This window comes from Apis dorsata, unplaced genomic scaffold (assembly GCF_000469605.1).
Source record: "Apis dorsata unplaced genomic scaffold, Apis dorsata 1.3 scaffold_82, whole genome shotgun sequence".
NCBI classification, from domain to species: Eukaryota; Metazoa; Arthropoda; class Insecta; order Hymenoptera; family Apidae; genus Apis; species Apis dorsata.
The window spans coordinates 383,939-408,473 of NW_006263380.1; the positions used below are offsets into that span (position 1 = coordinate 383,939).

General features: G+C 38.4%; 3 protein-coding genes across 4 annotated transcripts; 2 read left to right on the forward strand and 1 right to left on the reverse strand.

Moving 5' to 3' along the window:
* Positions 1 to 186: 186 nt before the first annotated feature.
* Positions 187 to 2,622, forward strand: LOC102671401 (protein LSM12 homolog). 2 transcript variants are annotated; one of them, XM_006610901.2, is made up of 4 exons: positions 187 to 431; positions 963 to 1,339; positions 1,410 to 1,494; positions 1,558 to 2,622. In XM_006610901.2, the coding sequence occupies exons 1-4, from the start codon at positions 311 to 313 to the stop codon at positions 1,581 to 1,583; spliced, it is 609 nt and encodes a 202-aa protein (XP_006610964.1). In that variant the 5' UTR covers positions 187 to 310; the 3' UTR covers positions 1,584 to 2,622. The 2 variants fall into 2 exon arrangements, with proteins under 2 accessions (XP_006610964.1, XP_006610966.1); XM_006610903.2 differs by having other exon boundaries at positions 282 to 670.
* LOC102671257 (NACHT and WD repeat domain-containing protein 2) lies at positions 2,262 to 11,630 on the reverse strand. Its single transcript, XM_006610900.2, has 26 exons — positions 11,121 to 11,630; positions 10,961 to 11,049; positions 10,508 to 10,624; positions 10,209 to 10,412; positions 9,987 to 10,131; positions 9,694 to 9,919; positions 9,404 to 9,602; positions 9,091 to 9,333; positions 8,815 to 9,012; positions 8,595 to 8,734; positions 7,908 to 8,510; positions 7,496 to 7,601; positions 7,252 to 7,424; positions 6,947 to 7,166; positions 6,666 to 6,878; positions 6,357 to 6,558; positions 6,151 to 6,274; positions 5,735 to 6,088; positions 5,426 to 5,644; positions 5,202 to 5,348; positions 4,902 to 5,107; positions 4,607 to 4,806; positions 4,373 to 4,542; positions 4,151 to 4,309; positions 3,896 to 4,085; positions 2,262 to 2,905 (listed from the first exon to the last, which is right to left on the reverse strand). The coding sequence occupies exons 1-26, from the start codon at positions 11,221 to 11,223 to the stop codon at positions 2,759 to 2,761; spliced, it is 5,097 nt and encodes a 1,698-aa protein (XP_006610963.1). The 5' UTR covers positions 11,224 to 11,630; the 3' UTR covers positions 2,262 to 2,758.
* LOC102671112 (transformation/transcription domain-associated protein) lies at positions 3,481 to 24,535 on the forward strand. The gene is given in 12 exon segments (XM_006610899.2): positions 3,481 to 3,912; positions 11,767 to 11,946; positions 12,055 to 12,354; positions 12,452 to 12,646; positions 12,760 to 20,520; positions 20,602 to 21,960; positions 22,040 to 22,195; positions 22,197 to 22,215; positions 22,292 to 22,523; positions 22,613 to 23,255; positions 23,342 to 23,555; positions 23,644 to 24,535. Coding segments are annotated over 11 exon segments (11,349 nt in total). The 5' UTR covers positions 3,481 to 3,912; positions 11,767 to 11,820; the 3' UTR covers positions 23,988 to 24,535.

Genomic DNA, 24,535 nt, shown 5'->3' on the forward strand with positions numbered 1-24,535 from the left:
AATTTAACAATATTTAACGTTTATAATGTAATAATATGAATCTAATTTTAACTATGTGTTCTTAAAAAAGAAAATTACTGTTTTAAAACTCCTTACCTCATTTCTGACCACTAACAATAAGATGAACTTGTACTTCCATGTCATTCCAATAGCATGTCTCTTTTGTTTTCAAATAATATTAATTTTTCTCTGGAACGATTTGTCTTACTGGCCATAGTAGAAATGGCGCAAATAATACAAATTTCGAGGGACATTTGAAATCAGAACAGATGGCGATAGGGAGTCCGCGGTTCTAAGTTCGTAGTGAAAAATGGCCGGCGCCAACGATTGTTTCAGCATCGGGAGTACCGTGGCCTGTAAAACCTGTTACAAGGAGGAGATCGAAGGCGAGGTGCTAGCATTCGATCCACAAACTAAAATGTTAATCCTAAGTATCCTTTTCTTGTAAATTCCCTGAAAGCAACGTTCTTCTTGAAAACTACATGTATGTAGCGCTCATACGACGTTCGTTTAACATTGCTGCAGTGTAAATAACTTTAGAGCTATCTATGATAGGTTTCATGAATTTTAGCAAATGATCGCTAAGCTATGTTTCGCGATTTCACACGGGAAACGTGCAATACCGCTTGTCAATTATTTGATCATCATCTAACCAGCTACACGAAGTCAGGTTAGTTTCGTCATTCAATCAACCATGCTGGATTTTCCGTTCCTTTTTATTGCTCTGCTTATCCGTTCTTAAATGTATTTTCACGCTTCACATAAAAACTTTCACTTTCATTTCTCTCAAGAATCATAAGCAGAAATATTTTCAATCTAACAGAAAAATTAGAAATTCTTCCTTATAACCTGAGAATTTATTTTATAGCTAAATATCCTCTGAAACAGAAATATTTTGAATAAAACTGTATTTAACTTTCATGTTTTATGATAACAACAATTCCTTAACTGATGTTGATCAGAATGTCCGTCATCCAGCGGAGCTCCAGCATTAAACGATGTACACATAGTAAATTTATCCTTGGTATCAGAGGTCCAAGTAAAACGAGAAGTTAGCCCTACCACTAGTGAACCACCACAAAGCCTTAATTTGCAAAAATTGAATAAAAGAGTACGTAATCAAATTGAAGAGAAAAAAAAACTGGTAATGGCTCTGCAGGCCGGAGTATCTCCAGAAGGACAAAAACTCTTCAGTACTATATCAAAGACTATCCCAGAAATTACGTGGAATGGAGCAAATATTGTTGTATTTGACAATGTCACGATTAGACCACCATATAAAGTTGATAATGTTCATGGAAATACAGAATCTGGAGCATATAAGCATGTGAAGAAAGTAGTAAGTATTTTAAAAGATTAAGAAAATAACAATATACATGTAATGTATCTATATTTTATTATTATCATAGGTTGAAAAACATATTAAAGATACAGAAGCATCACAACAGGCACAGCAACAACGGGAACAGCAACAACAACAAAAACAAAAAGGAGGTGCGATGCAATAAAATTTCAAAAAGGCACTATACCACAAATAAAGCTACCATGCTTTCACAGAAGTTCCAGTCTTTGAGGAAAAGTAGGAAATGACGATAACAAGATACTAAGAAACAAAAAAAGCCACTGCAAAAGTACTACATAAGCCTATCAAGAAAATCAGCATCACAGATTAAGTTCAAATTTATTTGAATGAAAATGCACTTCACGGGAATCAAGTGCAAATCAATTATTGGAATTTTAAACGAGTACCAAAAAATATTGATAATATCGTATGAGCAGCATTTTGTAAATCAATAAAACACACCGTACTCGATTTTTAACAAAGAGCATGATCTTCGATGAAAGATGCTGTTTATTTTATCTAATAAGCTGCCATACAATTTTAGGTTCTACTGGAACTATTGTTCATGTGCTCTGATGCAGGTGTGTTTTAGTTTAGTTTAACATTGTTACAAAATACGTTTAATAGTTGTTTACAGATTATTGATGTATGTACATGATGATAGCATGATTCAATTGCCATATGAGTATCAACTTTTTTAAAATATAAATCGGTCATCGTGGTATAATTTAAGCCCGTATGAAACGGTTCAATATATTTTTAATTACTATCGCAAGTGGAAAAACAAATGATCAACGAAAATTTTCATACGCGATCCATTCGACTTCGATGATACTGTTTGAAATCTTACGTTCACTCGCTAATTGTAAAATCAATTTTTATTAAATCACTCATTATATTATATTATATCGATCTTTTGAAATTTGTAAACAAAAAAAAAAAAAAAAGAAGAGAAAAAATGTAAACATTGCACTTCATCACGCCTGCGTCGGCACGAGACGTCTTCAGTCACGATACGACATTGTAAAATGAAGGACATTCCCTTGCATAGAGCAAGTTATAAAATTGTTATTTAAAGAAACATCAACCTTGGTTTATGCAAGGGCAACCTAATTCTAATAATAAACCAGGAATAATTTCATTTACAATGATGGAATACAGAACTCGTCTCGTGCCCTTTACCTTCTGAACGCGGAGAAGATATAAGACAGAAGAAAAAAAAGAAAGATTATAAAAATTAATTACATGAAAAGACACAAATAAATGTAATATAAATTCTATTATCAATGTTTTATATTTATTATTCCTTGATCGATACTTCTACTGAAAAAATATACACTATTATATCCTATGCTAATTATGCATATATATTTCCTATACTAATAAAAAAAATTTCCTATAAAAATAATGCAATTTTTATTCTATATTTTCGTCTAGTTCTTGAATTGTTTCTACAATGTTTGTATTTCGTATAATTGTATTCAAGTCATGTGTTACACGTGCAATTCGAGCAGCAGCTTTAAACTTAATAGTCATTCGTTGCTTTTCGGTTTTTTTTTTCCACTGAAAAAGAAATTAAATAACACATTAGTATTTTATAAAAATATGAAGTATATTTTTTTATTTTACAAACAAAATATATATACACGATAAAATTTTTCGTTCCCCCAAAAAATGAAACTGCAAGATAGATTTTACAAGATAGATATAATTTGAAAAAATAATTTTTTTATCTAATCTATGATTAATTATCATATTCATGAAATATTTGTAATATATATAAATATATATGAATTTTCATTTAAAACTGTAATAAATTTTAATTAATAAATAAATATCTATCTTCTTATTAAGTTTTTAACACAATATTTACGATTAGTACTTTTTTTAAATATAGTTGGTATGAAAAAAGTAACTAGATTTGAAACTTTCTCTTCTCTTAAAGGAAAAGCGAGAAAGAGAAAGAAACAAAGAGAAAATCGTGCTTGAGTGTTTTGGGTGAACGTTTTGAGTTTATTGCACTATACGCTTGTACTATATGTAATTTTATATTTTTCATAATCAAATGAAATAAGGTAATTCCGATCACTTTTATCGAAAATTAAACGCATTTTTAATTCCATAAAACGTTATATAGAACTATATACAGAAATTACGACTAAATTCGATTTTGAGCGGGACATTACATTAAACGAAATTTTTACAAAATCGATTGTAAATAAATGTATCAGAGATTAAATTTTATCAAACTTATTTGTTCAATTCAATGAATTTATGAAACATAATAATAATTTTTTTAATAACCTTAATGGTCAATGCGGCAAGTGTTTACCCTAACCTATTTCTAAAGTTGATAAATCAGTGACGAAATAAAAAAACTTTATATTGAACAATTTGGATCGGAATATTAAAAGAAAAGGAATCAAGATAAAAGTCATAAAATCAATGGGAGACAAAAATTATTCTCCTTTATGTACAGTTTCTACAATCTCTTTGAAAACACGTTTTGTTTGTTTACTATGTGTGTGATGATATTCTCAATTGTTTACTTACATCTTCATCACGAGATGGTAAGTTTGCAACATATTCTTTCATATTTTCTTTTTTAGGATCTGCTATGACTAAAACAGAAACACAACCATCCACTGTTCCAAGAACTATACTTTTACCATCATATGTGCTATCGATAGCACTCAATTCTGTTTGAACTCTGTAATTTGCTATCATTTCACAATCTGATGATCTATAAATTAGATATATATCATAGATATATATATTTTTTTAAAATGTAGTTTTTTATATATTTACCTAAATACACGTATAGTTTTTCTTCCACTGTGATAATAAAGAACATATTCATCCGTGCGGTTAAACATGGATATTACAGTAAATACACCTTCTGCGACCTTAGGAATATAAGTCTTGATAGTGGTACCTTTTTTCAATTCCAAAAGCTCTAAGCCACCTCTATAATATCAAAATCATGAAAATAATATTTCTTTCTTTTTCAATTGCACAATATATAACTACCTGCTGGGTGCATATAAAGTATATTTCCCATCTTTGCTAATATTCCCGCTCCATTTAAGAATTGTACGGATAATTTTCTTTTTATTTATATCCAAAATAATACCTTTATCAGATCCAATAATTCCTATCCAATATGATTTATTTGGCATAGGAGTGATACATAAAATATCCTATTAAAATAATTATTTATTCTATAAAAAGCAAATTATATATTGTTTAAATTAATATTCTTACTTTAAATCCCGGTAATCTTATTGGTATTTTATTTATCAATGCTCCTGTATTCGCATTGTAAATAATAACACAATCTCTGTTACCCTTATCAGCAGCAGGAGCAATCAAAAAAGAATTGTCAGAAGTCATCACAACATTTCGAAATGATGTACTTGTATGACTTCTGACCAAGTATTCCAACGTAAATATTGTTTTTCCATCTATTAATTACAATTACCATATATTAATTGTTAATCAATTAAAAATCTTGAAAATTCTCTATTCTTCAATCATCAATCATCAATTAACAATATACCGGGAATAGTTCTCATAAAAAGAGTCGCAGTGGTTTTCATACTTTCAACTCCAGAGGGATTTTTCGGTCTTGAAACGGTTATAAATTTAGATGAATTTTCAAATAACGTTAATTGTCTCACGTGTTGTTGTTCCTCTTTGAACAATACTTGTTCCGTAATTCTATTCCATATTAATACATTACCCGATTCTGTGGAAACAATATACCTGAAAGGAGAAACATATCGTAAACGAATTGTAAACACATGAATATATATATATATATATATGTATATATTATTGTGATAATCCAATTACTAACTTTCCATCGTGAGTTATACAAGCGTGAGTAACAATCGCCCCTAAAGGACTATCCGCCAGTTTCGAGATCAATCTTCCCGTTTGCAAATCCCAAATTCCTACACAATCTCTCGTCACTATGGCTGCTATATTACATTCTTCAGCCAAGCTTTGAATTGACGAAAAAGAAATTTCGATAAAAAATAAAGTCGACTTATATCAGGTAAGCGATAAAATTCAATATACCTTATCATATCGATTTGTAACTCGTGTCTGTCTATTACGTGAACCTGCTCAAAGATATTGTTTATATTCCAAACTTTTACGCTTCTGTCGATACTCGATGTTACCACGCTGTTCCAATTTCCAACAGTCAATGCTTCTAACTGAATAATTCTCGCGAAATGGGCATCCAATATTTTCACCAACTCGCTTGTCTCGAGATTCCAAACATATAAATTTTTCCTACGGAAAAAGGATGCAATTTTCGTTCCATCTTTTTCTTTGTTTTTTTTTTTCTGTTAATGCTATTATTTAATTTATCATAAATCACACCTTACGCCAGCAACGGCATAATTCTTGGTGCCACTGATCATTATCGAATTGGAATACATCATTTTCGTGCTAATGTTTCGAACTCCATTCGGCAACATTAAGACGTGTGCATCGCTTTTATCTTCTAAAAACCACACGATAAAACCATTGGCAGATGTGGCTAAAAGCATCTCCTCTTCCCTGTCCAATTTCAATTGCAACAAGTATTCGACATTATCGTTGAAAGCTCTTGGCATATCGAAAACTTTCTCCCATTGGGACGATGTTTCGTCGCTTGTGTATTTCGTGACTCGATAATCGTCCTTACTCGTACAAGCGTATAAAACTTGTTTATTATTGGTCATAACCATCACGCTGTTATAAAATAAAACCTGTTATAGAAGGCTATCAAATTAATAATTTAATCGATGATTCACCTATGAAAATACAATGGATCCAATGATCTCTTCTTCCTATAAGTATGCAAAAGCATATTGGTATCTTCTATATTTCCAGACCAAAACACTATTCTATATTCATCCAAATTAGTGTGTTCCACAGCTACTCAAAAAGACATACATAATTCTTCCATAATTTTTTCAATTTTTCCACGATTATACTAACACGATTCTATCTTACTCACACAAAATTGGCCACTTGTTGGAATCCTCTGGATTCGTGTGCATATCCAACAAGTTTCCTCTCAAATCGAACCTGTACCAGCCTAATTTACCGTAGACGAAAAAGAATTGATTCATCAGGTGTATTCCGCACACTGGATCTTTATTTGGAAATGGATTATCGATAATTACAAACTCGCTCGTCAGTGTATTCAATACGACGCTCTGTTTAAAAAAAAAATCGCGAATTTCAAAGCAAAAATTTGTAAAAAAAAAAATAAAATAAAATAAAATAAAAGGTTATAATAAATAATCGACATTGAGCTAATTACTTGATTATTAGTCGTAAACGCAGCAGCGTATCTATTGTCAGGGCTCAAAACTAAATGTTGCATAATTCCTTCAATACCGGGATTTACATCTCTGGTCATGTCGCTGGTGCTCAGATCCCAGGTGATGAATCGGTTTGATATGGAAACGACGTATCGATAATCCGACGTTAGACAAAATCCAAATACAGCGAATTGATGGCCCTCCAAAGAATACTGGAAAAGTTTAAAGGATCGTAAAGGAATTTTATTTTTCGTTTTATCGGGCAATTTCGTCCAATTACTTTCAACGGCCCTCCAGGAGTGTGTAGACAGTGATAAACCGGAAGAAGGGCGCAATTCTTTGCACCGTCGTTATCGCACGCTCGTAGCAGCATTTTCACGTTCACGTTCCCACCTATTTCTGGCAATAATCGACCTATTAGTTGTGGTGCCAGCATATCTGGATGTGATCCTAAAATTGCACCCCCTAATCTAAGCGCATCAGCAACTAACATCAACTCTCTAGGACGGAAATGAATATTTGTTAGTAAGAACATCAACTTTGCTCTTTCTTCGTTTCCAATAATCATATTCTCCAATTGATTACCTAACGATGTTTTGATTATCGATGAAATTATAGGCGTCCTCGAAATCCGAAAGTACAGCTTGTAACGGACAAGAACTCAGTTTTGCATGAAGCCATTCGTAATTGAACAAAACATTTTCGAACAAATCGTCGAAACGTCGCGATCTGACCAAGTGAAAGGGTAATTCGCCGAACTATAATTAAAATTCGAATTAATTTTGTTTTCTCAAAAAAAAAAAACAAAATATTTTCATTTATCGTATACCTTTCTTAAATTGTATCTACTAATTGTTCCTTCCTTCGAATAAAATGCTAAAGGTTGTTCAGGTACTTTTCTGTCTGCCACTCCTTCCTTATCCGTCAAATTGAATCTATATTACAAATATAATTTAAAAGAATCATCGAATCATCGTAATCTTCGAGAATCTTCTTCTTTTCAAAAAAAAAAAAAAAAAATTTTCTTTTATCGTATACCTTTCTTAAAGTGTATCTACTCAGTGTTCCTTCCTTCGAATAACATGCTAAGGGTGGTTCCGGTGCGTTTCTGTCGGCCACTCCTTCCTTATCCGCCAAATTGAATCTATATTACAAATATAATTTAAAAGAATCATCGAATCATCGTAATCTTCGAGAATCTTCTTCTTTTCAAAAAAAAAAAAAAAAAATCAATAGTTCACCTGTGTCTCTGAATTTCGGTATATTTAAACGGTTTCGGTCGACCGCCCCCCCAAATGCCGAGATAATAATCGGCGATCATAGAGTGGAAATACATGGCCATGTTCATATTTTTGAAGTATCTTTCCTTGGCCGTGTCCCTAAATTGTCTATGATACCAATTGAGAACACTGACACCGTCGGCTTCCCTTTCGCTCAAATAATTAGGCAAATCGTTACGTATCCTGGTCCAGAGCAGGGGCGGTATCCTTCTAACAGGGGGTAAATGGTATTGATACACGTCGTCCAACACTTTATCGTCCAACGAAATCAGATCTTCGAGCTCTGACTCGGACAAACCCGACTTGGCGGCAGTGATGTAAGCCAATGCGTGGAACACGAGAATTTTTCCATGCTGCTTCTCTATTCTTTCGAAGAGCATCATGATACTGTCCATCACGGTGCACGTTAAGTGCGTATCCGCCGGTTTGGTATAGCTTCTCCATCTGCAAATTTCTGCAAACACCAATTTCACGAAGATCGGTAAGGAGCATTTGGTTATGGCGTTCGCTACGAGACGCCATTGATAATTGTTTAGATCTCTGTGAGCCGTCTTCATCCACATCCTACGAAAAGATTTAAGTCTAAGTTTACAAGTTTAATTGCAGGAATATTTCCATCAATATTTTTCCCAGCATCAATATTTTTACCTTATCACCTCCATGGCAAGATCTTCGCCAAGAGCGACGACCTCGATGAAATTTTCCTCTACGTCTATCATTCTTCGTAATAATTGATAATCTCGGGAGATGACGGGGTTCGATTCCTCGGCAACACAAGAAAGGATCATCTAGAAAAGTTCTTGATTATTAATCGTTTTTGATGGAATTTCAATTGATTTTTTTTTTTTTTTTTTGATCGATATCGCACCTTGCAATTCAAAGGAAGTCTAGTAGGTAACCAAGATAATTTGTTCCCTTGAACTCCGGTTAATTGATCGACACTGTCAAGGAATAATAAAATCGGTTGCTCGGTTGTAGCTAGGGTCAATAGATGCTTAAAGTAAGCGGTTAACGGTACCAAGTCGTCAGGAATTTCATCGAAGGGTAACATGAAATTGTAAGAGATCTATAAAAGAAGATCTTTATTATTTCGTCGATTATTTATTAATTATCACAATCGTAGGACAATCGTTCGATTACTCGCTTGTTGACAAATAGAAATTAACGTTGGTGTCAATGCACTGCTATCCGGTGTCGTGCCAAGAAATCGAATTATGTTGATTGGCTTTTTCCCAATAAGCCACGTGCTACTCGTCAATCCTGCACTCTTTGCTAATAAAGATGTTTTTCCGCATCCACCTTCTCCGTAGAGCACCAAAGGTTTATCACTGTCCCCCAACATGTGATCTTTAATTTTCTCCAAAGTGTCTTCTCGGCCATAAAAAACCTGGCAATGTTTTAATTTCATGACATATAACTTCTAACTTTCGAGAATTTTTTCGAGGTAAAAACTTTACCTTCACCGAATTGTTACACGCGTGCAAATGTTGCAAAATTTCTGTTATGATTTGTCCTTGCGCGGAGCTATCCTCTTTTCTCATAGCACGATCCACCAATTTTATTATATTTCTGTAGAAATGCGTTATGAAATGCTGAAGATACTCGCTGTGGGTTTCTGGATCGAGACCTTCTCGTCCAATCCATTCTACCGTGTATCTTTAAAAAAAAGAAAAAAAGAAGGAAAGAAAAAACAGAATAAAATAAAAGTTTGAAAGTGAAATTTCTCTTTTCGAGAAAGGAAAGATACCTTTGCAAATTTATGGTCTCGATCTTTTGTGGAAGTCTTTCGTCCCTTAAATTTGCCAACAATTTGGAAGCCTCGTTGTCCAAACCTCTGTTAACGATATCCAAGAACAAACTGGCTTTCCTCAAGTTTTGAAGATTAATGTTGTTTATATATCGTATGTACGCCAGGCAATGATTTTTCGTATTTTTCACGTTCAAGATACCATTGATCACTTCCCTCTCGGTCACTATTTCGAAAATTAAAAATTAATAATTATTGTGATCCTTTCTCTCTTCTTTATCTTTCTTTTCTACCTGACATAAAATAATTGTGCATGGTGTCTTTGTCAAATTTTCCAGAGTTGTACAAAGATTGCGCCCCTTTTCGAAATAGCTTTTGCATTTTTACCATAGTGTCCCACCAAATGGCCTGATCCTCTTGCTGCAGCTTTGGTATTCTCTGGAATTAACGGAAACGGTTTATGTATTCCGATGCTGTGAAATTTGTTAGCAATACAAGTGGGAACACTCGTTTACTTTATTGTTGAAATTTTTCAAGATCGAGGATATTGGTTGTAGTATACTCGTTGGAGGAACCGCGTTGCTGTCCTTTTTGTACCATTTATCCAGAAGACTGACGTCCATTCCTTGACCTTCCAGTTCCGTCCTTAACATTTCTAATTCTGAACTGAGAACATACGTTGGAATAGGACGATAACCATATTTCTGTCCAAGGAATACCTTTAAATGAATTTTAAAAGAATGTCTCGTATCCACACGTTTTAAAAAATTTAATATTTTCCAAATCGATTTATATTATTTTGAATTATTTTTACCACGAAGTTTGGACCCATTGAGAGCCTCTGACAATTTTCTATCTCCCTCATGCAGAGTTCCGTGGTCATGTGATCGTCAGTGGCTTCGTCTCGTACACCCCATCTCATATCAACCACCTGGAATTGTATTTCTTATATAATGGAATCAATGCGTTCTTTCCTCGATTACATTTTCCTCGATTTAAATTTAAATCTTATCAAACGAGAAAAACTTGCATTCGCACAAGTTGGAAAAGTTTAGCGGGGATGAATTCGTGCCTGGTACGTTAAAAATCAATTCTTTATTCAAGGTCGACAATATCCACGATTATATAACATAGATTTTGACACTCTTCATCTATACACTATATGTTATTTTAATAAATAATATCGAATATAAAAAAAAATCTTAAAATTTTTTACAATTATCATCTCCATCTATGCGAATCTCATAATTAATTATTCAACGATTACCTGAAACTCCAATCCGTGCTTTTCTCTGCAATAATCCTTTAGCTTTGGATAACACTGTGCCATCAACGTGTTCCTTTCCATCGTCGTATCTGAATTAAAATATTGATTACGTAAGGAAAAAATGATATATAATTATTTATTTAATAATATTTCAACGTACCAGTGAAAGTGGAGCTCGTAAATATTCTGACGATTTTCGAGCTAACAGCCGGCAAGGATTTTAAAGATCCTGCGAAGATCGAGTCAATAGTAGTTTCGTCCATTTTTTATTCCTCTTCGAATTTCTTTTAATATTTATCCTCTATATCCTCCCGATTCTATATCAAGTTGCCAGCAACATTGCAAGGATACTGAGACCGTATCCGTGATTTGACGAACATTTATAGGCTGTGAACATATATTTCTTCACCCCTGACATCTCTATATTTCGCATACTTTGTCCTCGAATCACGTGCCGCGATCAACACTCTGCAATCTTCTTTTTACAAATTTGAGTTGATACTGTTTCGCAAGTGTATTTAAAAAAATGTGTAATTAAAACAAAGTGACTGATTCGGGATCTTTAATTAAAGTGGACGAAATAAGGGAACGATATAAGTCGTTGCCAAGGGTTGTTTGTACCACATAAGATACATTCCTCATTGATTTCGCGGCGGTGGAAAGATTCCGAATCGATCCGTTTTTTTTTTTTTTCTTTTTCTTTTTTTATAATTTAAAATATTCTTCGTGAAGCTTATCGATCTGTTTCAATTCGTTTTGCGATTTCGAAGAAGAAGGAAATATTGAAATTTGGATATATTTCGCAGGTTTTCTAATGGACCAGACTTAGTACAAATCGAACTTTCAATTAAACGATCAAAATGGCGCCGCCAGATCCAGTGACGCAAATGAATACGTACAAATCGTACGTAACGATGCTGGCCGATCCAGTTTCGAAGGATGAATTGAAACTGAAGGCTGCTCAAGAATTGTCGGAAAATTTTGAGGTACTTCGACTCGACGATTTTAAATTATATTTATATATATATATATATGATAGATCACCGTTTGATATATATTAATATCGATTCTATTGTTTCGTTAAATCATTACAGGTCATTATGTGTTCCTCACAATATCCAGCGTTTCTTGATCACATGATGAAAATTTTCTTAAAGATACTACAAGATGGCGAACCACATTTTATATCGGAATACAACATCCAACAAGTTAGAAAGTTGATTTTGGAAATGATACACAGATTACCCAGCAACGATTATCTACGCCCGTACGTGAAACAGATCCTAAGTCTGATGTCTAAATTATTAGAGACCGATAACGAGGAAAACGTGCTCGTCTGTCTAAGGATCATAATCGAACTGCACAAACAGTACAAGCCGACTTTTAATCCGGAAGTGAGTAACGTTTAAAAAAAAATATTTCGAATATATATATATATATTTATCGAAGAAAATTTATTGATAAATCTTTTATCCTTGTATCCTTGTACAGATACAATATTTTTTGCAATTCGTTAAATCGGTGTACAGCGAGTTACCAAATAATCTGCCAAAAATATTCGAACCTCGATCACCTCTGAGAGTGAGAGATTTGTCGGAAATAAATATAGAGGCACTTTTAAAAGAAACTTTCACAATCACGGCTATACAAAGTGAGAAAAGAGCAGCGGATGGTACTCTTATTACCGTAAGTATCCAACTCGATGTCCGTTAAACGTCATTTCTATCTTTCTTCGTGGTAAACTGGAATAACGATCGGGATTTAAAATAAATATGAAAAAAAAAAAAAAATTGTTCCAGTACAATTTGATCCCCAAGGCGGTGCTATCACTCAAGGTGCTTCAAGAATTACCAATCATAGTTGTGCTTATGAATCAATTGTACAAACCGAACGTGACTCAGGATGTCTCCGATTTCATCCCCCTCGTGATAACCACTATAACTCTGCAACCAAGTCCTCAACATCGAGCATCCCCTGGATTCAATAAAGAAGTTTTCGTTGATTTCATGGGAGCCCAGATCAAAACATTGTCGTTCCTTGCGTACATCATCAGAAATTATCAAGACGTGGTGTCTCAACATAGTTCCATATTGGTAAAAGGTATCTTAGGTTTGTACACGTTATGTCCTATGGAGGTGGCTCATCTACGAAAGGAACTGGTGATCGCTTCAAGGCATATATTGGCTACGGATCTTCGAAATAAGTTTATACCCCATATGGAATGTTTATTCGACGAAGATATATTTATCGGACGAGGTTGGACCACCCACGAATCCCTGAGACCTCTGGCATTTTCCACCCTCGCGGACTTGGTTCACCACGTTAGGCTATATTTGCCGTTGAGCGACGTGTCCAAGGCGGCGCACCTCTACAGCAAAAATCTGTTGGATCAAAGTCTTCCTACAACCGTGCAGATGGTCTCGTGTAAATTGTTGATGAATCTCGTTGACACGGTGAGGCAAAGATCCGACGCCGAGAATAGCACTCAGGGCAGAGAGCTGTTGATGCGAATACTTTTGGTATTTGTTCTAAAATTTAAGACGATAGCAAAGATCTATATACCGATCTTGCGGAACAAAGCTAAACAAATGACGCCTCCTGGCATGGACACGAAGACGGAAGACGTTAAACCGCTTGTACCTGACTTGAACGAGGAGAAGGAGACCGGAAAATCGAAATTCGGTTTTCCTTCTTCTCAAGCTATGAGCTACAACGTTGTCGATTATAGGAATTTGGTGAAAAATTTGGTGCACGGCGCGAAAGCGATCACGGCTAATTATATAAATAGCAAAACCGGGGAAGTGACGCAGTCTAATCAGTTTCAAACGAAAGAGACTTTGGTCTACATTAAATTGGTGAAATGGGCGTTGCCTGCGTTGGATATTTACACGATAGGTCCTCCCACGATCGGGGCCGTCGCTCAACAGGGTAGGCCGGCCCAGTCTCAAACGATACGCACGAGGGAAGAGAAGGAAGTGTTGGAACTTTTCGGGAACGTTTTCACTCAGATGAACCCGCAAACATTCCAGGAAATATTCTCGACCTCGATCGACTACATGGTCGAGAGGATCTTCAAGAATTGCGCGTTGCAAATAATCGGAAGTGCCTTTCTGTCTAGTCCCACGATATCGTCCACTTTTGCAACGATATTAGTCGAATATTTATTAGAGAGAATGGGTGATATGGGATCCAACGTGGAAAGAAGCAATTTGTACTTAAGACTCTTTAAATTAGTTTTCGGCAGCGTGTCGCTTTTCCCGGCTGAAAACGAGCACATGCTCAGGCCTCATTTAAACCAAATCGTGAATCGAGCCATAGAGTTGGCCATGTCGGCCAAGGAACCGTACAATTATTTCCTCCTGTTAAGGGCTCTGTTCAGATCCATCGGTGGCGGTTCTCACGATCTCCTTTATCAAGAATTTTTACCTCTTCTCCCGAACATGTTGGAAGGTTTGAACAGATTGCAGTCCGGTTTACACAGACAGCACATGAAAGACCTGTTCGTGGAATTGTGTCTAACGGTACCTGTGAGACTTAGCTCCCTTCTACCTTATTTACCCATGCTGATGGACCCTTTGGTCTCGGCACTGAACGGAAGTTACTGCTTGGTGAGTCAAGGATTACGAACCCTCGAATTATGCGTGGACAATCTTCAGCCCGACTTCTTGTACGAGCACATACAACCTGTTCGAGCCGATTTGATGCAAGCATTATGGAGAACGTTACATAATCCTACTGACCAAGCACACGTGGCTTTTCGAGTTCTGGGTAAATTTGGTGGCGGAAATCGAAAGATGATGATCGAACCGCAAAAATTGGAATACAACGATCGCGAGACCAATTCTCCAGCTATCGTCGTCTATTTCCAGGAACCTACGAAACCTATAGATTTCCCTGTGGAAAAGGTGATCGAGACTGCGTTCAACGCCCTAAAATCCAACAACACGGATTCGTTTTATCGCAGGCAATGTTGGGAAGTGATTAGCTGTTATTTAGCCGCGTCGCTGCGATTGGACGACAGCAACGCCATATTGCATAAATTGTTCCTGCATCCCAGCTTCAAAGAGAGTAAAATTTTGCATCAACGAGGGCCCCACTACCAATGCCCGGACACCGTGGCGAGGAACGTTCAGCAAACGGCTCTCACCGGATTGTTCGTCGCTGCGGAGATCAAGGAGTTGAGGCATTCGGTATTGGGCACGGTGGTGTCGATCGTGAGACATTACACCATGGTGGCTATCGCGCAACAAGCCGGCCCCTTCTGCCTTACCGGAAGACAGATACGCATGCAAGGCCAGGATCCTCTCGTGTTGATCGATGCGCTGGCAGTCATCATGGGCCACGAGGAGAAGGAATTGTACAAGTCCGGGCATTTGGCCCTTGTTCTGATCCTAGAAACCGCGACCAACATTCTTGGATCGAAGGAACGCGCCTGCCAATTACCTCTGATGGAATATTTGGCGGAGAAGATGTGCTCCCTTTGCTACGAGCGCGCCTGGTACGCAAAATTGGGAGGGTGCATCGCCATCAAGTTTCTTTTCGAAAGAATGGCCACCAAGTGGGTGCTGAATCATCTGTTCGTGTTCCTAAAAGCTCTGATGTTCGTAATGATGGATCTGACGGAAGAGGTGTCGAACGGCGCCATAGATATGGCCAAGGCGAACTTGGAAAAGATGTTGAGAGTTTGCGTGAACCCGGGGATCCAGGATGGGAACTCAGAGCTTATCGAGGCGCAGAACAAAAGTTTGTACGAGGTTACCCACGAGCTGGTGAGGCAAGTAACTTCGCCGCACACGTTGGTCAGGGAGCAGGCCATGTCTTCGTTAAGATTGCTGGCCGAGATACAAAATAAAACGGTCACCGAGGTAATGGAGCCGCACAAAGAGGTATTGGCCGACATGATCCCGCCTAAGAAACATTTGCTGAGACATCAACCGGCCAACGCTCAGATCGGTTTGATAGACGGGAACACATTTTGCACGACGCTGAATCCTCGTCTGTTCACGATCGATTTAACGGAGCACGATGTGTTCTTTCAAGAGCTGTTGGCACTGAGCGAGGCAGAAGACGCCAATCTGAATAAACTGCCTTGCTACAAATCCGTCTCGAACCTGATCCCTCTCAGGAAATCAGCTTTGAGAGCTTTGGCTGCCTGCCACTATATCGTCACATGTCGCGAAAGAATATTCGGCGTTTTGTACAAAGCTTTGGAGAAACCGAACGCCGAGCTGCAAGAAGCGGCGTTCGAATGCATGCAGAAATTCATAGCTGGTTTCCAAATCGACATGCAGTCCGTCCACGCCATTATGAGGCCTATGCTGTTGACACTGGGCGACCATAGGAATCTTAGCCTCAATTGCGTCAAGAGGCTCTCGTATTTGACCCAATTATTTCCAAGTACGTTCAGTACCGCGCTCTGCGAACAGCTTTTGCAACATTTGAAAAAATTGTTGGAGAATTTGATTCAGGCGCACAAAGGTATATCGAAGTCCGGCGAGAACGAGCAGAAGATAGCCACGATCATAGGGATATTTCACGAGATTCCCGCCGCGACCCCTATATTCATCGATATTCTGTGCAGGCTCGTTTTGCAAACGGAGAAATCGTTGATGGTCGAGGTGTCGAGCCCGTTTCGAATCCCCCTGATGAAATTCTTGCTTCGATATCCCACCGAGACCCTCAATTTATTTTTACTCGACAACAACATCAAGGATCAACAGTGGAGTAGATACTTGGAGTTTCTCGTTAAACAGAAAGACGGTAAACCGTTCCGCGACGTGTTGCACGCCAGCACGACGAGATTAATAACCATGCTCCTCGCCCATTCCCAGACCAATTCGAACTTGAGCCACGGGGAGAAGAGCGAGTTGCAGCATCAAGCCATCAAAATTATCGCTATCCTGATTAAATTCGACGAGCAATGGTTATCGACGCAGAGCCAATTGGTAGGCGCGTTGAAACAAATTTGGTGCAACGACGAGTACCACGCTCTGCAGAAGAAAGTGGAGAGCGTGGAATATTGTCATTGGAAGGAGCCGAAGCTCATAGTGAAGATCTTGTTGCACTATTTCCGCCATCATCCAAACGATATAGACTTGCTGTTTCAATTATTGAGGGCGACTTGCGACAGATTTATGCCCGACTTCCAATTCTTGCGAGATTTCCTGGAGCACACGGTGGCGCAGGAATACACGGTCGAATGGAAGAGAAACGCTTTCTTCAGATTCGTCGATCATTTTCCCACGACCAATCTTTCCCAAGAATTAAAAGCGAATGTTTTGCAATTAATCATAATTCCCTGTTTCGCGGTGAGTTTCGAGCGAGGCGAAGGTACGAAATTGATCGGAGGGGCGCCGATGCCGTATCAAGACAACCCGGAGAACGTTGTCTCCGTGTTCATCAGCAAAATCATCGATCCGGACAATCCGTTCGGTTCCGCGGATTGCGTCCGTATCTCGTTGCTTCAATTCTCTTGCCTGTTAGTGGAACAAGCCTCTCAGCATATTCACGACGTGAGCAACAAAAGGCAAGGTAATAAGTTGCGAAGATTGATGACTTTTGCGTGGCCCTGTCTTCTAGGCAAAAATTGCGTCGATCCGACGACCAGGTACCACGGTCACTTGCTTCTGAGTCACATAATCGCCAAGTTCGCTATCCACAAGAGGATAGTCCTTCAGGTATTCCATAGTCTGTTGAAGGCACACGCGTTAGACGCCAAAAACGTTGTGAGACAAGCTCTAGAGATCTTGACTCCCGCTATGCCCGTCAGAATGGAAGATGGTAATACGATGTTGACGCATTGGACGAAGAAGATCATCGTGGAAGAGGGGCACTCTATGCAACAATTGCTTCACATTCTTCATCTGGTAGTTAGACATTACAAGGTGTATTATCCAGTCAGGCATCATTTGGTTCAGCACATAGTGAACTCTATCCCGAGGCTGGGATTCAGTCCAACTGCTACGATAGAGCACAGAAGATTGGCCGTCGAGCTGGCGGAAGTGATCATCAAATGGGAATTGCACAGGATCAAAGACGAGGCGGAGAACAACGAATCCGGTGGTACCAAGGCGGCCGGATCCGTGAAACGACTTGTGAACGAGGATTCAGCTGGAAATAAACGTATAAGCGGTCAAACAGCGGCAGGAAGTAACACGGTTCCGGTCATCTTGCCCAGGATGGAGCCCGGCTCCACGAAACCCATCGAAAGGGCTCACGCCGACGCCATCTTAAATTTTCTGCTTCGACTTGCTTGCCAAGTGAACGACGTTAATACGCTTCATGGGAACCCAGGTGAACAACTCGCGAGACGTTGCGTCGCTTTGCTGAAAATGGCATTGAAACCTGACGTTTGGCCGCAATCGTGCGATCTCAAGCTGGCCTGGTTGGATAAAGTGCTGGCCAGCGTTGGCAGCGCCGAACCCAATTACGGTAACATCTCCACGGCTCTCGAAGTGTTGACATTTTTGTTGGGCGTAATGAAGAGGGAACAGATCTTGGCAGGCTTCAAACCTTTGCAACGTGGAATAGGCGCTTGTATAGCGAGCAGCAATACCAAAGTTATCCGTTTGGTTCACGGTTTATTATCCCGTTTGATGACCATTTTCCCCGCCGAACCGACATCCTCCTCGGTTGCCTCCAAATACGAAGAATTGGACACTTTGTACACCACCGTCGGTAAATTTATCGTGGACGGTTTGACGACTTACGAGAAGAACACCACAGCCACTCCAAGCACGTTGTTCGGTACCTTGATGATGCTGAAGGCCGCCTGTACCAATAATCCGAGCTACATCGATCGATTGATAACTCCCTTCATGAGGGTTCTTCACAGAATGGCCAAGGATCATTTGCATTCGGCACAAGCGGAGGCCAATCCGGTTGGTAGCGAATTGTTGATCTTGAGTTTAGATCTGGTGAAGAATCGAGTGGTGGTGATGGGCGTGGAAATGAGAAAGACGTTCATAGGCTCGATTCTGGTCGGTTTGATCGAGAAAACGCAAGATATAAAGGTGATGAAAGCTATCACGAAGATGCTCGAAGAGTGGATGAAGAATAAAAATCCTATCGCGATAAATCAAGCGCCCAGCCTTAGAGAGAAGTCGATACTTTTGGTCAAAATGATGCAGTACGTGGAAAAGCGTTTCCCCGATGATTTAGAGTTGAACAGACAATTTTTAGAACTGGTCAATTACATATACAGAGACGAGACTCTCAAATCATCCGAGTTAACGTCGAAATTGGAGCCCGCTTTTCTGTCCGGCTTAAGATGCGTTCAACCTCAGATACGAGCCAAATTCTTCGAGGTGTTCGACGCATCTATGAGGAGGCGACTTCACGACAGACTTCTCTACATTATCTGCAGCCAAAGTTGGGACGCGATAGGTCCTCACTACTGGATCAAACAGTGCATCGAGTTACTTCTCGTCACTGCTAATTCGACCACTCAGATACAAATGTCGAATCAGGATACTTTGCTGCCGAGCATAACTTCTGTGATAAACATGGCCGACAGCGAGGAGCACAAGAATTTTATGATATACAGCTCTATAAAGGAGGAGCCTCAGGACATCTCGGAAGCGGCCGACGTGAAAGATGAAATACTGGATATGGACTTGTCCAACATAGACTCGGCCACTGTTCCAGAAGAGATAATCACTACTGGAAAGGCAACGTTAACGCAGTTAATCGCCAAGCAAGGTGAATTCATAGAATACGCGAAAAAGATCAGAACGGAACAATTGTTACTCGCTACTGCTCAACTTTGTCACATGGACACAAATCTGGCGGAACGCGTTTGGTTGGACACCTTTCCAAGGATTTGGAGCATCTTGGACGAGCATCAGCATAACACGTTGATAGCGGAAGTGGTGCCGTTTATTTGCAGTGGCACACACGTGATTCAAAAGGATTGTCATCCCAGTGCTATTGCTACTTTCGTCGAAGCACTTTCGCACTGCAATCCTCCGGTGCCTATAAGGCCAGTTTTGATGAAATATCTAGGAAGATCGCACAATCTTTGGCACAGGATGACTCTTAGCTTGGAACAAATGGCATTCGACAATGGAAACAATCAGTTTAAAATTAAAAGAGAATCGGATTGCTACGATTTCGAACCTGACAATAGTCCTCATGCCGAGATCTTGGATTCTCTGTCCGACATGTATTCTTTGTTATGCGAGGAAGACATGTGGTCCGGTCTCTGGCAGAAACACGCTCACTACAAGGAAACTTTGCAGGCAACTGCATTGGAACAACAGGGATTCTTCGAGCAAGCTCAGGGAGCTTACGACGTGGCCATGACCAAGTTCAAACAGGATTACGTATCTACGCCTGCTCCCTTCAAAATACAACGAGAAGCGATGCTCTGGGAACAACATTGGATAAGGTGTGCAAAGGAGTTGAATCAATGGGATTTGTTGTTAGATTACGGTAGCAAAAAGGCAGAGAAGAATCCCTTCTTGATCTTGGAGAGTTCTTGGCGTATTCCCAATTGGACGATGATGAAGGAAGCTCTTGCTCAAGTGGAACACAATTGTCCAAAGGAAATGGCTTGGAAGGTAAACACATTTTCTCTTCCTCGAATAATTAAATTATTGTTTTTCTCTCTTTCTCTCTTTCTCACAATTGAATTTTTACAGGTGAATCTTTATCGAGGGTTCTTAGCGATATGCAACAGCGAGGATCAACATTTAAATGCAGTGGAACGATATGTAGAGCTTGCATCTGGTTTGTGCATGCGTGAATGGCGTAGGTTACCTCATATCGTGAGCCATGTGCATTTACCGCTATTGCAAGCCGCCCAACAAATTATGGAGCTTCAAGAAGCGATGCAAATTCATCAAGGATTATTACACGGAAGAAGCACGTCGTTGCACGATATGAAAGCTATCGTGAAAACATGGAGGAACCGATTACCCGTAATAGCCGATGATTTGAGTCATTGGTCAGATATTTTCACCTGGCGACAACATCATTATACGTTTATCTCAAGTCACTATGATTCGCAACAAGATCAAACGTCCAATCACTCGATGCTCGGTGTTCACGCTTCCGTCCAAGCGATTATCCATTTTGGCAAAATAGCTAGGAAACATAATCTTTGCGGTGTATGCCTGGATTCTTTGTCGCGAATCTATACAATACCTAGTGTCCCTATTGTTGATTGCTTTCAAAAAATCCGGCAACAAGTAAAGTGTTACCTACAAATGGCATCGGTTAGTGGAAAGAACGAGTTACAAGAGGGATTGGAGGTTATCGAATCGACGAATCTACGATATTTTACTAAGGAAATGACGGCAGAATTCTACGCTTTGAAAGGAATGCTGTTGTCGCAGATAGGTAGATCTGACGATGCTAACAAAGCCTTCTCAGCCGCTGTTCAATTGCACGACACATTAGTGAAAGCTTGGGCTCTATGGGGTGATTATCTGGAGCACATATTCACGCGTGATGCACGTCAGATTTCTATTGGAATCTCTGCCATCACTTGCTTCCTTCATGCGTGTAGACATCAAAACGAATCCAAATCTAGAAAATATTTGGCGAAAGTTCTCTGGCTGCTTACTTATGACGATGATAAATTCTCTTTGATGGAAGCTGTGGACAAATACGCTGTAGGTGTTCCTCCAATTCAATGGTTACCCTGGATACCTCAATTATTGATGTGTTTGGTCAGACACGAAGGAAATGTCATCCTAAATTTATTAAGCCAAGTTGGAAGAATGTTTCCACAAGCTGTGTACTTCTCCATCAGAACTCTCTATCTTACGTTAAAGATTGAACAACGTGAAAGGTATAAGAGTGCGGAATTAGCTGCTGGAAAGAATCAAGAAGGTGTGGAAGGCCGTGGAGCTGCAGGAAATGTGCAGCAACAAGGAGTACCTGAAACGGGACCAATTCGAGCCACACCACCTATGTGGAGGTGCTCGAAGATTATGCATATGCAAAGAGATATTCATCCTACAATTTTATCTAGTTTGGAAGGCATTGTAGACCAAGTTAGTTACTTATATAAATTACATTTTCTTTATATCACTACAAGTGGATAAAACGAATACATTGATTAAATTATTTCAGATGGTTTGGTTCCGAGAAACTTGGTATGAAGAAGTTCTGAGACAATTGAGACAAGGTCTAGCTAAATGTTATGCCATAGCTTATGAAAATCGTGGCGCTGTGAGCGAAGCAACCATAACTCCACATACGTTGAATTTTGTGAAGAAATTAGTCTCGNACCTTTGGCATAGGAATTGGTAAGTTTCGATATCAAGTTTTTCCATTTGTCTAAATGACTAGAANTCTGTTAAAGAAGAATTTTTCAAATTCTAGAAAATATATCCTCCTCTCAAAATGTGAACAACACGTTTGGCTCGGCGGCTTCAGAGTCTCTAGCACGCAGAGCTCAAGCTACGGTCCAAGATCCCGTTTTCCAGAAGATGAAAGGTCAATTCAAAAGCGATTTCGATTTCACTGTACCTGGAGCAAGATTACTTCACAATCTAATCAGCAAACTGAAGAAATGGATCAAGATTCTCGAAGGAAAAACGAAACAATTACCGAAGTAAGTAATATCGTTTTGTTCACAAATCAATCTTTCACAAATCTTTTAAAATAAATTTAAACCGTGATTTATATCGATATATTGAACAGGTCCTTCTTGATCGAAGAAAAGTGTCGATTTCTTAGCAACTTTAGCTTGAAAACTGCCGAGGTAGAACTTCCTGGCGAATTTCTATTACCCAAACATTCTCATTACTACGTAAGAATAGCCAGATTCATGCCAAGAGTTGAAGTTGTTCAACGACACAATACAGCAGCTAGAAGATTAAGAATTCGTGGACACAATGGACGTTTGTACCCTTATTTGGTGGTCAACGATGCCGGACTAGGTGATGCAAGACGCGAAGAGCGCGTTCTACAACTCTTACGAATGTTGAACCATTATTTGGCTAAACAAAAAGAGACCTCAAGAAGATTCTTACACTTCACTGTTCCTCGTGTAGTCGCGGTTTCACCACAAATGCGACTAGTCGAGGATAATCCTGCTTCCATTTCTTTACTAGACATTTACAAACAAGGCTGTGCGAAATTAGGTATAGAACACGATGCGCCTATAGCTAGATATTACGATAGATTAGCAACAGTACAAGCTAGAGGTGCACAAGCGAGTCATCAAGTTTTAAGGGACATATTGAAAGAAGTGCAGACAACAATGGTTGCCAAGACCATGCTTAGAGATTGGGCGATGAAAACATTCCCTGGTGCAACGGATTATTGGACTTTTAGAAAAATAGTAATATATTCCTAAAATAGTAATATATGCGCTGAAAAATTATCATTTCTTGTATAAATTGCTTCATTTATTTCTGCATTTTATAGTTCACTCTACAACTTTCTTTGACCTGTTTTGCGGAGTATGTGCTTCATCTAACAAGATTGAATCCAGACATGATGTATGTGCATCAGGATTCAGGACTGATCAACATTGCTTATTTCAAGTTTGACGTTGATGATACATCCGGTGAATTGGATGCCAACAGACCAGTCCCCTTCCGATTGACACCAAACATTTTGGAATTTCTTACCAGTACAGGTGCGTGATTTATATTATTTATTATTATTATTGTTATATTTATTAATATTATAAAATATTGTTCTTAAGAAAAATTTTTAATATACAGGTGTTTCCGGACCATTAACCGCGAGTGCTATTGCTACAGCTCGTTGCTTAGTTCAACCATCTTTTAAAGTACATACGATTCTTCGTGCAATTTTACGAGATGAAGTAATCGCGGATCATAATAAGAAACAAGAAGATGCTGAAAGTTCATCACAAACCCCAACGGATATGAAAGGTGAACTTTTAATAACGATGGTCACTCGAGCAGTTAATGCAATCGTTGGAAGATTGAATTCTTTAGCCAATTTTGATGGAACGGACAGTAAAGTCAGCACTCTGGTCGCAGCAGCTAATAGTCACGATAATTTATGCAGGATGGATCCCTCTTGGCATCCATGGTTGTAACCATATTTTCTTGGGAACTACTCGTGCTTCCAATATAAAAAAATATAGAAAAATTGATGCATATGAATGATTCTCGCAGAAATCATATGCAGAACTTATATTATTATTTTATTTCTTTTTTCATTGCGAAATTATTTGATTTTAATCGTAAGAAACAATTATCTTAATTATTAACTTTGAATCTTTATACTTGTACGATTTTTGCTTGAATTTCAATTATTTTAATTCTACATAACTTCGGTCTTGAGTTTTATAAGTCATGTAAATATTATGTAGAAACATAAGAAACTATTTGCAAAGTGTGACATCTACGATTCAGTCAGAATGAGTCATTGAGTTATTTTAATCATTTATTCTCTTGTACGACGCAACACATGTTTATATTGTGTAAAAATTCTCACCTTGGGAATGTTTCACCTGTATCATTTACTGTATATACTATTTTTAAGTGTAAGAGTTATTTACAGTGACTTGTCAAAAAATGTTTATAAATCTAAAAGAGGAAAAGAAAGAGAAATAAACTATCCAAAATAATTACTTTTTCTCAA

What these genes read in the sequence shown, in the direction of transcription:
- LOC102671401 (XM_006610901.2), top strand. Translation starts at nt 311, where the DNA reads ATGGCCGGCGCCAACGATTGTTTCAGCATCGGGAGTACCGTGGCCTGT. An exon ending in AACTAAAATGTTAATCCTAA is followed by an intron (nt 432 to 962) that starts GTATCCTTTTCT and finishes GATGTTGATCAG; the next exon opens with AATGTCCGTCATCCAGCGGA. An exon ending in ACAACAAAAACAAAAAGGAG is followed by an intron (nt 1,495 to 1,557) that starts GTGCGATGCAAT and finishes ATGCTTTCACAG; the next exon opens with AAGTTCCAGTCTTTGAGGAA.
- LOC102671257 (XM_006610900.2), bottom strand. Translation starts at nt 11,223, where the DNA reads ATGGACGAAACTACTATTGACTCGATCTTCGCAGGATCTTTAAAATCC. An exon ending in CAACAAGTGGCCAATTTTGT is followed by an intron (nt 6,275 to 6,356) that starts GTGAGTAAGATA and finishes CTTTTTGAGTAG; the next exon opens with CTGTGGAACACACTAATTTG. An exon ending in TTACAAATCGATATGATAAG is followed by an intron (nt 5,349 to 5,425) that starts GTATATTGAATT and finishes GTCAATTCAAAG; the next exon opens with CTTGGCTGAAGAATGTAATA.